Below are 12,306 nucleotides of genomic sequence, written 5' to 3'. Positions count from 1 at the left end.
TGTCGGTACTGCCTCTCATCAGCACGACACAAACTTTACGGAGGCAAGATTGTAAATAGGACCTTGGGCTTGTTTGGAGGTTCTGGCAGCAGCGCCTGGTATATGGATAGATGGTCGTCCACTGGGAGGGACCCCATCTTCCTCCACCGCGGAGGTTACATAAAAACAGACATGAAAGAAACATTCTTATAGGATATATCCACATTTATACACGAATACTCGCATACACAGCATATTCACGCATGATAATTACAGGGGTGTTTTATTTAATGACGCCATGGCACAGGGGACAAAACTCAGGCAACGTCTACAGGTTTTCTAAACTGCACCGAGGCTGGCAGTTATTCCTCAGCCACCTTCCCAGTGATCCTGTAGGTCTCTGTGGGGCCCTGCTCTCCACATGTCAGCTGCGTGTCTTGGCTTTCCGGCTTCTCCGTCATATCTGTTAATAGTGAGCATGACCTCGTTATCTTGTCTCCTGTTCACCAAAAACTATCTCCTCTCATTTGCTCTCACAGAACTGGATGCTAAGTATACAGCAGAAACGTTACAGACCTGCGGGTCGACCGTCTCCCGACTTGTCTCTGTGGTGCTTGTGGGAAGGTGCATACAGGAAGATGATGGTGAAAACATAGAGGTTCCACATGCCGTAGATCCCCGTGAGGAAGGCACTGTGGACCTGGAGAGTGTAGTCTCCCCGGTGCCAGTGACCTTCACTGACCTGGTGAGAAATAAGAACATTTGGCATTATTTTAGGAGTTCAGTCTTGTGAAAATAGTAAATTATATTATAAAACCAGTCATTAAAACTTCCATGTTGATTATTATGGGAATAATACCTACTTGATTTAAGATAAAGAAGATGACAGTCATGGCTGCACATGCTAGAGTTACCAGCATCAGAAACTTGAACCTGAAGATTATACCCTGCCAATACCAGCGAGAGTGGAAAAACAAACCAGAATATTGTTTCATCCATCGTATAAAAGGTTTTTTTTTTTGTTGTGATAAAGATATTAGATAAAACAAAACAAAAACCTTGTAGTGCAGCCTCCTAGCCTGTGGCATTGACGGAAGTTGCTGTATTTTCCCACCGATGTTCCTGAACACACAACGCACCATGCAACACAGGGAAAGGAAATACAGGCAAACAGAAATCCCTGCCACAATAATAAAGGTAATCTGTGAGGACGGTCATGGAAAAAAAAAAAGCCTTGGTGTCACTGAGAGACGCACATTTAAGGTGTGATCTTAAAGAGAGAAATCTGACTTTTTATAATACAGTGTAAATATTTGAAGGATACTGAAATCTTTGTCCCAATTTCTGATGCCCACACACTGTAGAAAGGGTTGGTCAAATGAACCCCCCTTTAAAAGAAATGAAGCACATTAATACTCGTAGAAAACAACATCCGAGAAACACAAGACCTCGTCAAGAGCAGCTGCATCGTTACCTTTCACTCAGGTCAAATATGAGGAGAACAGATGAGCCGAAAACCACGAGCCCGACCTGCCACCAGTACGCTGAGAGACGATTCCTCTGACTTTGGTCCTAAAGGATTTGTTGTCGGAAGAAAACAGCGTTAACTGTCATGAAAGTATGGAGGAAGGTACGGTTGAGAACAAGTACAAAACGCTAACCATGAGATGCTCCCCGCAGAAGATGATCCAGAAACAGAAGAGCGTGGAGTAGAAGATGCCCTGTTGGACGTCCTCAAACAGCAGCATCCATGTCCACTCAAAGCCCAGGGAGAGCCACTCCACGGGTACATTCAGGAACGTCATAGAGATACCCAGAGCGAAAATCACCCTGAACAAGGCGGATACATGCTATAATGACTTGCTCTTAAAAAGGCAAGTAACATTATTCTGCAGGCAGAGTATTGACCTGGTTCTACCAGGCCAATCATGCACTCAAGATCAAGACTTTTTCATGCCACCCCTGAAGCCTTTCAAACCTCTTAAAAGGTATGATACAAGGTTCGTCTGTGGCTTTAAGCTCTCATTGAGAGACTAAAAGAGAGAAGAGGTGCACTTTAACTTAAGAGTGATGGGGCTGTTGCATAACTTCACCCTGCCTTTTAAAAAAAGATGACGCTGTGTTCAGTCTGCAATAAAATAAAGTATCTAAAGCCTGTACAATTAACTAGGTTTATAAAGTATAAGTGACATTATGAAGTAAGATGTGGCATGAAATAAAATGGTCAGTTGGGAAAATGCTATTATGATGTTTTGATAGATATATATATATAATATTGACAGTTTTGGGTTCTATATGTTTAATACTAAAATCTAGCAATATTCTTGATGTGGCTACACATTACTAGAAATGGTTAAATAAATGCATTCTTCCTTATTGACTCATACTTTTCCAAAAGGACTGGCGGTCTCGCCATCAGGCTGATTCTGTGCCAGTACCAAGCCGTTGCCACAAATATCCAGGGAGTGAACACAGTCTTGATGCTGATCCACACTTTAGTGAAGCCTCCATTCTGATGGATGCCCTTAGAGAAGGGGGACATTAAAATGTGATTGTGGCACATGCAGGCTCTGGAATTCAATTCAATTCAATCAAAGCATATAATGGAAGTAAAAATAGTAGAATTTAACTCACCACTATATGGATGTCCTTTATTTCTCCAATGCCAACATTCACTGTGTCATTCACTGGCAAGCGCAGGTTGATTAAAAAATATTTGTGGGCAACAGTACCCAGCTCCATGAATGGTATGGGGTCACAGTGATAAAAGCGACCTTCGTTGTCATATGTCTGCAGAAGCGTGGACTGTTAGTTACTGAGCAGAGACAAATTCTGATAGAACTTATCTGCATGCATTAAAAGCAGTCATGCAGGTTTACCTTGGGGACTGTAAATACACATCTGAGGGGCCTTTGCTCCACTGAGTGAAATTTTGCAGTCCACTCAGACATCAGATCATCCCTGTATGCGATGCCAGCATCAATAGTGATGACAACATCATCCTCTACACAGACAGGGACATAATCCAGTTTATCATATATCCACAAGAACTACAGTGGCTTGAAGCTATATTATTTATTTTCCTGACAAAGACAACACATCTTACCAATCTGATTGATCATCTTGAATGCAATGTCAAACTGTAGAACAGTCAGCATATACTGAAACCAGGGGCTCATCTCCATGTTGGGAAGAGGGACATGTACAGCAAAAACAATGTCATTGGCATCCAGTGTTTTTGCCAAAGGCTCATCAAAACTGCGGACCTGCTGGCATCGATTTGATCCCCACGGCACGAGCCAGCCGCGTGCCTTGTGGCGGTTTATACATTTGGTGGCCAAGTAGCGGATGGCACTGGTGGGGCTGGGAGCTACGGCAAATGGGAAATGATCTTTCATAGACAGCTTATTTATTTAGCAGCAATAGGAAAGCTGGTTCAAATAGACTTTTGGTGCACTTTTAACACATAAACCATGCATCACACTTTCTATGAAAAAAACAAACTATTTCTACTTACAATCAATAATAAAGTAATAGAATTTGTCTACTTACCTATTAAAGCTCCAATCATGATGGAAAGAATTTGAAGAGCAAAAATAAAAACACCCAAGAAAACCAATTTCTTAGTGCTCATGTTCTCTATGATTGCCCCTGCCATTTTTAAGAGATTGTTTGAAAGAGTAACGCTCGAAACGTCACTTGGTCCCAGCAGGCTAAGTGCTTCACTGCAGCTTGTCTACCTGCTCGCACAGATCTGACTGTCCTCGGGAAAACATCAGCAATCACTGTCAAACAGAGCGTGTGCAGGAGGAATGGTGGGTGTAACCATTATGTGTTTAGATTTTAAAAAATTTCAAACAATTGTCTATAAAACACAATTCCTTTATTGCTTAAAGAATACAAGTTTGAAGTATGTGTATCACAACTAGGTTACTTGCCTTTACACTGAGGACTGACCACAGTCACAATGCAAATGTTTGATACTGCACCCGTGCAGAGGGGAAATAACAAATTCAGCCTGAATATCAAAGCATCTTACAAAGTCATAGGTTGATAATCCTTAACAGACCTGGAGTCAGCAACAAGAATTACATTAGCACCTACACCTTTAAAATACACTAAGTCTGGGCTGTTAGTCTGTCCTCTGTCTTTGGTTCTATGAGACAAAAATATTCTGTTTCTGAAAGGTGCAGCTAATGAGCAATACTGTGTGTGGTTCAAGGTAGAAGAGTATGCAACATAAAATATTTGACTGAGCTAAAATTAAGCTAAATGTCAATTCATTCCTCTACTTGACAAAAACAATTCCAATATTCACAAGCGCTCAAATCATCCTCTGTTGAACAAATATACCAAGACGGGGTGAAGAAAACCCTTCCTGTAAAAATGACCATCAAACCACAAGAAACGAGGAATTGACATCTCTGAAATTATTCCAAACCAGTTCTCCTAAACCACCAAAGTGATCCAGTAAAATGGATAACAAAAGTAAGCTATTGAGCGAACACTTGCAGCATTATCACTGAAATTCACCGACTAATCCCAGGCAACGGCTGCCTTCAGGGTGTCCACAACACATCCAGATTTCTACAAATTACTCACAACATAAGATCAAGACAAAATTTAACAGAAGCAATTAGAAAAAAAGGGGGGAGATGAGACTAATCAAAAACTTCATCAACAGCCTCTCAATCCAAATCATTTGCAGGTACTGTTATATGAATGGGTGGCAATCTTCAAATCCCCCTCCATCATTCTCTTCACTGTCCATTCCAAATGTGCATTTCCCATGTTTCACTGATGTATACCAGCTGTGAAACACGCATCACGTCTCTGCCTATGACAGTACTGGGAGATTTGTGTGCCAACACTGTCCCAGGAAGGGAGTTGGACAAGTTGAACGGCGTCCTGGGATCACATGTCATCCTCTTCGTCTTCATCCTGAGAGGAACCGGCCTGCTGGGCGGCGCTGGCAGATGCTGCCGCCATCTGTGCCTGCTGGGCGGCCTGCTGCATCTGCAACCACTCCTGCTGGGCAAGCTCTGCCTGCTGCTGCCGTGCCTGCAGTTACAGTCAAACCAAAACAGGGACATAGCTATTAACTTTATTTATCCCACAACTGGGAAATTCATTTACCACAGCAGAAAAATAAACATCTATAGAACAAACATCTATGGAAATATACAACAAAAATATACCAAATATACACTAATAAATACAATATACATAATACACACGATATGTACATGAAAAAGTGCAAGTTTGCACATAGTCAGGAAGAGCAGGAGTTGTGGAGTCTGACAGCTGCTGGAATGAAGGACCTGCGGAACCTCTCCTTCTTACAGCGAGGATGTAAAAGTCTGCTGCTGCTGAAGAAGCTACTCAGAGACCCTACAGTGTCATGCAGAGGGTGAGAGGTATTGTTCATGATGGATGTCAGCTTAGCTAACATCCTCTTGTCACCTACTTCCTCAATGGAGTATAGGGGGGGGCAGCCCACGACAGAGCTCGCTTTCCGGATCAGTTTGTTGAGCCTCTGCCTATGCCTGTCAGTGCTGCCCCTTCTCCAGCAGACCACAGCGAAGTAGATGGCTGAGGCCATCACAGAGTCATAGAAGGTCCTGAGGAGAGCCCCACACACGCCAAAGGACCTCAGTCTCCTCAGCAGGTGAAGGCGACTCCGACCCTTCTTATAGAGAGCGTGGGTGTTGGTGGACCAGTCCAGTTTGTTGTTGAGGTGAACCCCCAGGAACTTGTAGTTCTCCACCACCTCGATGTCCAGTCCCTGGATGTTCACTGGTAATGGTCCACTCCCACACTTTCCAACTTCACTCTGAGCAGTGGCGGCAGGATTGTGTTGAAAGCACTAGAAAAGTCAAAAAACATGACCCTCACAGTGATCCCACTGTCCTCCAGGTGTAGCAGTGATCTATGCAGTACGTAGATCACTGCATCGTCCACCCCAACACTAGGCCGGTAAGCAAACTGCAGGGGGTCCAGCTGTGTGCTCACCAGTGGTCTCACGTGACTCAGGATGATCCTCTCCAAAGTCTTCTTTGAAGAGCTTTTTAGGCAATTAAAAAGGATCCTGGTGGTGATATCTGAGGTTTGATTAGAACTTGAAGATATTATGCCATTCTTCTAACAGGCATGAGAAAAAAACATGAGGGTTTTATGCAATACATTACTGAGGCAGGTGTGGCATACCATAGAGGACATGCTAAAAGGTTAGTGTTCAACATTAATAATCAACATCATAATAATTAGAATAGTTGTCTTAATAACTATGGCCAAGTTGCCGTTCCAATTCTCCACACACTGTTATCTAAGTTTTCTATAAAAATATGAAAGTGAAAGCATGTCACAATTCAGCAAACAGATACAGCATATGACTGAGTCCACCTATTTAACATCTATCTTCATGTATTACACTACAGTTCCAGCACAACACTTGGTCAGACCGTATTTTTGTTTTAATTTTTTTTTCATTATACCATCATGAGTTATTCATTGACCTCTTTATTGTATCTGATGTACCTTTCACTTATTGATCATACATCTGCATGTTTAAATGTCTGCTTCCTCCCCTGTTTGTAAACAAAACTTTAACCTACTATATAAACTTTTTTATCTAGTTGTGTAGAAGGGGTGATCAAACAAAAAAGTGTTTCAAATACTCTCAATGGAAAAACTCATATTAAAGCATGTTTTTACCCCTTCAATTACACAGACACCAATATTGCAATCTTACAATACGCCACATATAGCTACCACCCAATTATCCTATTGTTATTGTGGGTACTGAAACTATCATACTAGATTAAACCATATAGTGATCCCCAGTTCCTGAACATGAGATGTACAGTAACTTCAACACATGAAGAGCTGCAGACTTGTGTGTAACTTGTATTTTTTTTATAAACATACCTTGGCAAATAATTCCTGTTGTTGTCTGAGGAGCTCTTCCTCTGGGATGCCCAGGTTCTCAAGTCGAGAGCTGGCCTTCCTCCTTTTCAGAGCCACAGTTTTACACTCCTGCAGGACGTCTTTCACCTCGGTGATGTATGATGCGAAACCGAGGCTTTCAAGGGCTGTGGTGTGAAAACAAGAGATGAAAGCGAAAAAATGACTCCATGTGGTTTAAGACTCTTGGCGTGGAGCCGGACACACCCCCTCCTCTACAACTTAGTGTATTCGCTGTTGATCAAACTTGGACCAGGACTCACCGTTGATGACATGCTCAGGAGATATGGTTTTCTTGTCTGACTTGTTGCATATTTCATTGGCTTCCGAAGATATGAGGTGTATGAACTCTGTGCAACAGTTAACCACGAGCTCCCTGGCGTCGTTAGCCACTCTTACGTTAGGGAGAGTTTCTTTAATCATCTTGTTGATAGCTGCCCTGGGGATCGTGAGGTCGTCGTCGTTTCCAGAGGAAGAAGCCATCGTGGCAGGAAAAATGATCACAAACCAGATAAATGAAAACTCCGATCCTTGGCTGAGTGGTGGCAAAAGTTAGCACACGTTGACACCCTAACCCTTAATGAAGATAACGGGGTCAATACAACGTAAACACCGACTTAAATGTCATCAAGCCAAGAGACGTTTCCTCAAAGTTAGCCGGCTGCCTAGCTTGCCAACTAAGCTAACAGCTAAGTTTATTCGTTAAAGCGGACTTAGTGGAGTTCCTACACAGTGCTGCTTCTGAACGGAATGAGGCCGACAATGAGAAGTCCGAGAAACGTTAAAGCACAAATAAGAAAACACAAAAAACGACGTTGATACTGGAGAATATGCTTAGCTAGCTAGCTAACAAGCTAGCTAGTAGCCGTGGTCCCTGTCGCAAGCAAGCCGCAACCCAGAAGACAAGTGAAAGCGAAGTCTGAGAGCATGGCTAAAGCTAGGCTAACAATGAACTGTCCCTGCCATATGTAGCTAAATAGTTGGCCAGAAAGAGACGACGAGTAGAATAAAGTTGATACAACACAGCGAGTTATTCGTCCTTTCATCCACCAAATATGTCAAACATGTCAAACAATCTTAAAGCTACTAGCGATTCATTTATAATTTTGTATTCTGGACAATGTTAGCTTAGATTTGTCCGGATACAACGTCAAACAAAGAGCCGGATACGGGGTGTCACCAAGAGGTGTTCGAAGTCGCCTAGTTAGCGCTTACTGCCACCTACTGTCCACATAGAGAACTACACCTTTCTATTCCTTTTTATTCTATTTTATTCTATTTAATTGTGCATTATTTTCTGCCTGCACATTAAAAGCTTTGATTTTGTTTAAATAGAAATGTTCCTTAGTAAATGTTTATGAGGTGTGAGGCTCAAATCAAACAACTAAATCCCAGATTAGGCTGTGTGTAAATGGCCCATAATCCACTGTCATAACACAATATGTCTCTGATCAGCATGGTAATTAATGTCTTTAAAAGGTTGCTTTTAAATGTTTACAATGTCTTTTGAAATACATATAACTCCTCAATAAAGTATTTTAATCAACTTAACTATCTAAATGCTTCATCTGACCTTGCTGTTGCCCTTGAAATTCTTTTGCTTACTACTCACATATTGTATAAGATGGGGCTTGGAGGCTTAACGAGGTAAGACAGTTATGGTAGTCAGTTGAATGTTACCAGGATGTGGTTTAAAACCCGCAGCAGGAGCTTACAGACACATATGTGAAAAGAGATTACATAGTCACCATTAGTTATTGCTTTACAGTTTTTTAAATGTGTTTCAGCATTTCATCACAAAGAAGTCTTACAGCTGAAAATAAAGTAAAGGAAAATTACAGGAAACCATGCATGGATGAATTTATCTCACAAAAATAAGAAGGATGAGACATGGACTCTCTGTTATTCTTTGTTCTTGTCCTTTTCCAAGGTAAAACTTTTCCGACTTCTCCAGCGCAGAAGTTTGAGGAAGTTCAGACTGGCGTTGAAGACTTTGTCATGTTCAAACACCATTTTGTAAAATGTGTCGATTGGGAGGTCGCCATTGGGGTCAGCGTACTTGAGTGTGGTCATAGGGGTGTAAAGAGTGTTGGTCTGATGACGAAAAGGCGGATTCTCCATGGTGATGATCTTGAATGTGTGCTAGGAGAAAAAACACACAACAAACATAAAACAGAGGTATAGAATATGCTCACTAATTTATGTCAGTTGCAGTGTAGTAAAGACAAAATAATATATGATGGCTGGATTTTGTTTGTAGATGAACAGTACCTCTGCTACATCGTCTGCAGACTGCCCAAGGGTTTCAAAGATTTGTTTGTAGTTCTTCAAGTAAATGTTTGTGAACATGTCAGCAGTCACTTTGTCAGCTTTGCTGAGATCTGTTTTCAAGCCCTCATCATAGACCTTACGCTCAAACTCTGTTATCACTGGACCTGGCTCTATCAGGCTGATACTGAGGAAAGAAGAAGAAGAATGTCAGTGCAAACATAATCATATCGTCCCAATAAGAAACTGAAGGGCAGCAGGCTGAATGCTTCAGAGCTAATATTATTTTTAATACACTGTAATTGAACATTTTGTGTTAAGTAAATGCCCCAGTGCCTCAGTTCCTATTTGTAACCCCCCTGCAGAGCTCTTCACTTTGACATTCGGTTACTGAATGATGCTGTGTTTGGACTTGCCCCAAACCAGGGTGTGCTGTGGTTAGACGTGACATATTTTGCCTGGAATATTTTCCCCTCACTGGTGAGACAATGGATAATGGTAGCTCTTGTTGTGCAATAAGAGTGTACAGATGCTTCAGACATGGATAAGTGCTGGTTTGCAGGCATTTTCATGGTTTTGTGAGCACAATATGGTTCTCACTGAGAAACTAGAACACAATGAAGTAGCAAGTGTCTGTGTTCTGCAGTAGCAGTATAAATAATCTTTATCTTACTTGAGATTAAATCTCAGGGCTTGTACTGCCAAGCTTTCACAAAAGCCTTCCACTGCAAACTTCGACGCTGCATAGATGTCATTGAATAGAATTCCTAAAGCAGAGAAAGAAACAGTTAGGAGATTTTTTGTCACTATGAATAAGTGCTCTAATGATACACAGGAAGAACTATCCTTACCCTGAATACCCATGACACTGCTAATGACCACAATATGGCCTTTTTTCCTCCTCTTCATGTCAGGGAGGATTTCCTTCAGCAACCGCACGAGCCCAAAGAAGTTGGTATCCATGACAGACCTCATGTCATCAATTGACTGACACTCGATTGGTCCAATCATACCCATCCCAGCATTACTTACTGTGAGAGGAAGCCAAGCATGGCAAGAAATGTTATCAAGGTATGTACAGCACAATTGCAATGTATTGGAAAAATGTGCATATATGCAAAACAATACTCATTAAAGGCCGCGGTTGAAGAACGAATAATCTTTCTGAACGCACTGAACCAAATGATGCGGACGTACTGAGAATGTCCACCCTGCGCTCAGGCAGACTGTCCACACAGGCTTTGATGGAGTCCTCGTTACATACGTCCAGCTGTTTGATCTCCATGGTCCTGCCCAGAGTCCGACCTGCTGCCTCAACCAGCGCCTCACCCTTACTCAGGTTCCTCATGGTGGCGTAGACTATGACAAACAAAATTAATTTGAGGCAGTGATTTTGTTTACCACTTAGATGCAGAGGCGCTGGTGCAATGAAAGTCTACCAAAGTACATCAGACACTGATTCTTAAATAGCAAGTCCGCCATTACAAATTTATAACACATTTTTCTAACTTAACCGTCATGGTATCTCTGCTGCCACACCAATACAATGGACATGATAGAATTCAGTTTTTAAAGTTCAATGCACTGAAAAATGACAAAACCTTTTTCCAGAAACAATGTCCCAAAGACCTCGGGACTATTTCTTTCATAGGAAGTAGTCCCGTTGAAGAACTGTTGACAGTGTGGTGTGTGGATTATCCAAAGTGATTAGGACATAATTTCTGGAAAGAGGTGTTACTGGTGCCAGCACAAGTTTCACGCGTGAAAAACCAAACCAAAAAATTCTGCAAAATACGATTCCTTTTGTGATTTGGATAAACTGACCCTTGAACACACCAGCCATTTTCTTAAATGTTCTTTACTTATTTAAGGTGGAAATGTGCGCAGTACAAAAGCATAGTGTTCAAGAGCAATACATTTTGCTGTCACGTTACTGCTGACTAATAGTCTTATTAAAGTCACTTGTTTACCCACCATCTTTATTTTTGATCAAAGTTTTGGTTAAACAAGGGACTGCACAGAAATTATTTGGGTGTGGATGGCAGCTGAACCCTATGGTCCGCTTTTTTAAAAGGACCTCCCCAACTTTACCGAAATTGCCAACAGAACCTAACTTTGACTTAGAAAACACAAAACACTGTAACAGCCTCCCCTAATATCTCTAAATAATATATCAGCAGTTGATCCAACTTGTTGAATAATAACTTTATCTGTGCTAAAGATAAAGAATTGAAAATGGTGTATTATTTGAATCTGAACATGTAAATGGAACAATAATTTTCCATCAAATCCATCAAATTTCCCATTGGAGATTATGGCAAACGGATGAATTAAGAGCGCACCCAAGTACTACAGCCACTCTATTTTTAAACCAAGAGCAACTAAGTTATTACCACCAGTGACTAAATGAATAGGTTCAGGCAGCAGCTCTGTGTTCAAGGAAAGGATGAAATCTTGTGTGAGAAAATGTTAAAAGACCCCATCATATCCTTCCAAAAACTTCTTCAATAAAAAGAAAACCTATATTGCAAACTCTCCCCATTTGACCTCCCCTCTTTTCACAATCTAATACTTGTGCCACACCGACACCTTAAAGTGCAATTTTTCTTTCTTTTCATTCGATTTTTGCTCCTCCCTCTATTTTCACACCAGCTATACAGTTTCAGTAATGGATTGTCAACCACAGCAAGTTTCAACAAAGCTTTTTAAAAACATGGCAAATTTACCCATGAACCTCTTCTTCTCATCTTTTGCGATGCGGGTAGCCAAGGCAAGGCCAATCCCAGAGGAGCAGCCTGTGATGAGTACCACCTTCTGGTTCATTGTGCCTGGTTATAGTGTTTGTCTTGCAGATCCAGCGGCAGAGAATGAAAGAGGACAAAAGAGGAGCAGTAAGAGGTGACACGAAGGCACTTTTAAAGCCCACTCCTTAATCCACAGGTCTGCAACTCAGCAGAAGCCTTGTGCACATGGCCTGGAGATTACCATCAAGCATGGCCAACACACGGTGCTGAATAGCAGTGAGGATTTAGGATAATCATAACAAGTTTATTGTGGCAGTGAGTCGTGAGATCTGGAAAAAATGGTCAAAGACTC

The 12,306-nt window shown here is 41.6% G+C and overlaps 3 protein-coding genes across 4 annotated transcripts; all 3 read right to left on the bottom strand.

Moving 5' to 3' along the window:
* Nucleotides 1–235: 235 nt before the first annotated feature.
* LOC130170694 (protein wntless homolog) lies at nt 236–3,701 on the bottom strand. Of its 2 annotated transcripts, none has more exons than XM_056378248.1 (12): nt 3,532–3,701; nt 3,086–3,349; nt 2,859–2,983; nt 2,614–2,769; nt 2,367–2,503; nt 1,641–1,809; nt 1,454–1,551; nt 1,304–1,367; nt 1,038–1,181; nt 843–926; nt 556–721; nt 236–442 (listed from the first exon to the last, which is right to left on the bottom strand). In XM_056378248.1, exons 1-12 carry the CDS (start codon nt 3,635–3,637, stop codon nt 342–344), a joined length of 1,614 nt encoding a protein of 537 aa, XP_056234223.1. In that variant the 5' UTR covers nt 3,638–3,701; the 3' UTR covers nt 236–341. The 2 variants fall into 2 exon arrangements, with proteins under 2 accessions (XP_056234223.1, XP_056234224.1); XM_056378249.1 differs by having other exon boundaries at nt 2,367–2,491.
* Nucleotides 3,702–3,840: 139 nt separating this feature from the next.
* Nucleotides 3,841–8,108, bottom strand: dr1 (down-regulator of transcription 1). The gene is made up of 3 exons (XM_056378250.1): nt 7,206–8,108; nt 6,907–7,070; nt 3,841–5,040 (listed from the first exon to the last, which is right to left on the bottom strand). Exons 1-3 carry the CDS (start codon nt 7,423–7,425, stop codon nt 4,894–4,896), a joined length of 531 nt encoding a protein of 176 aa, XP_056234225.1. The 5' UTR covers nt 7,426–8,108; the 3' UTR covers nt 3,841–4,893.
* Nucleotides 8,109–8,580: 472 nt separating this feature from the next.
* Nucleotides 8,581–12,263, bottom strand: zgc:109982 (uncharacterized protein LOC553564 homolog). Its single transcript, XM_056379268.1, has 6 exons — nt 11,937–12,263; nt 10,408–10,569; nt 10,062–10,241; nt 9,884–9,977; nt 9,214–9,397; nt 8,581–9,084 (listed from the first exon to the last, which is right to left on the bottom strand). The coding sequence occupies exons 1-6, from the start codon at nt 12,031–12,033 to the stop codon at nt 8,845–8,847; spliced, it is 957 nt and encodes a 318-aa protein (XP_056235243.1). The 5' UTR covers nt 12,034–12,263; the 3' UTR covers nt 8,581–8,844.
* Between the last annotated feature and the right edge of the window lie 43 nt (nt 12,264–12,306).

Source organism: Seriola aureovittata, chromosome 6, assembly GCF_021018895.1.
Source record: "Seriola aureovittata isolate HTS-2021-v1 ecotype China chromosome 6, ASM2101889v1, whole genome shotgun sequence".
Classification (NCBI taxonomy): domain Eukaryota; kingdom Metazoa; phylum Chordata; class Actinopteri; order Carangiformes; family Carangidae; genus Seriola; species Seriola aureovittata.
The sequence above is the reverse complement of the archived record's forward strand: the minus strand, read 5'-3'. Positions and strand labels throughout refer to the sequence as shown.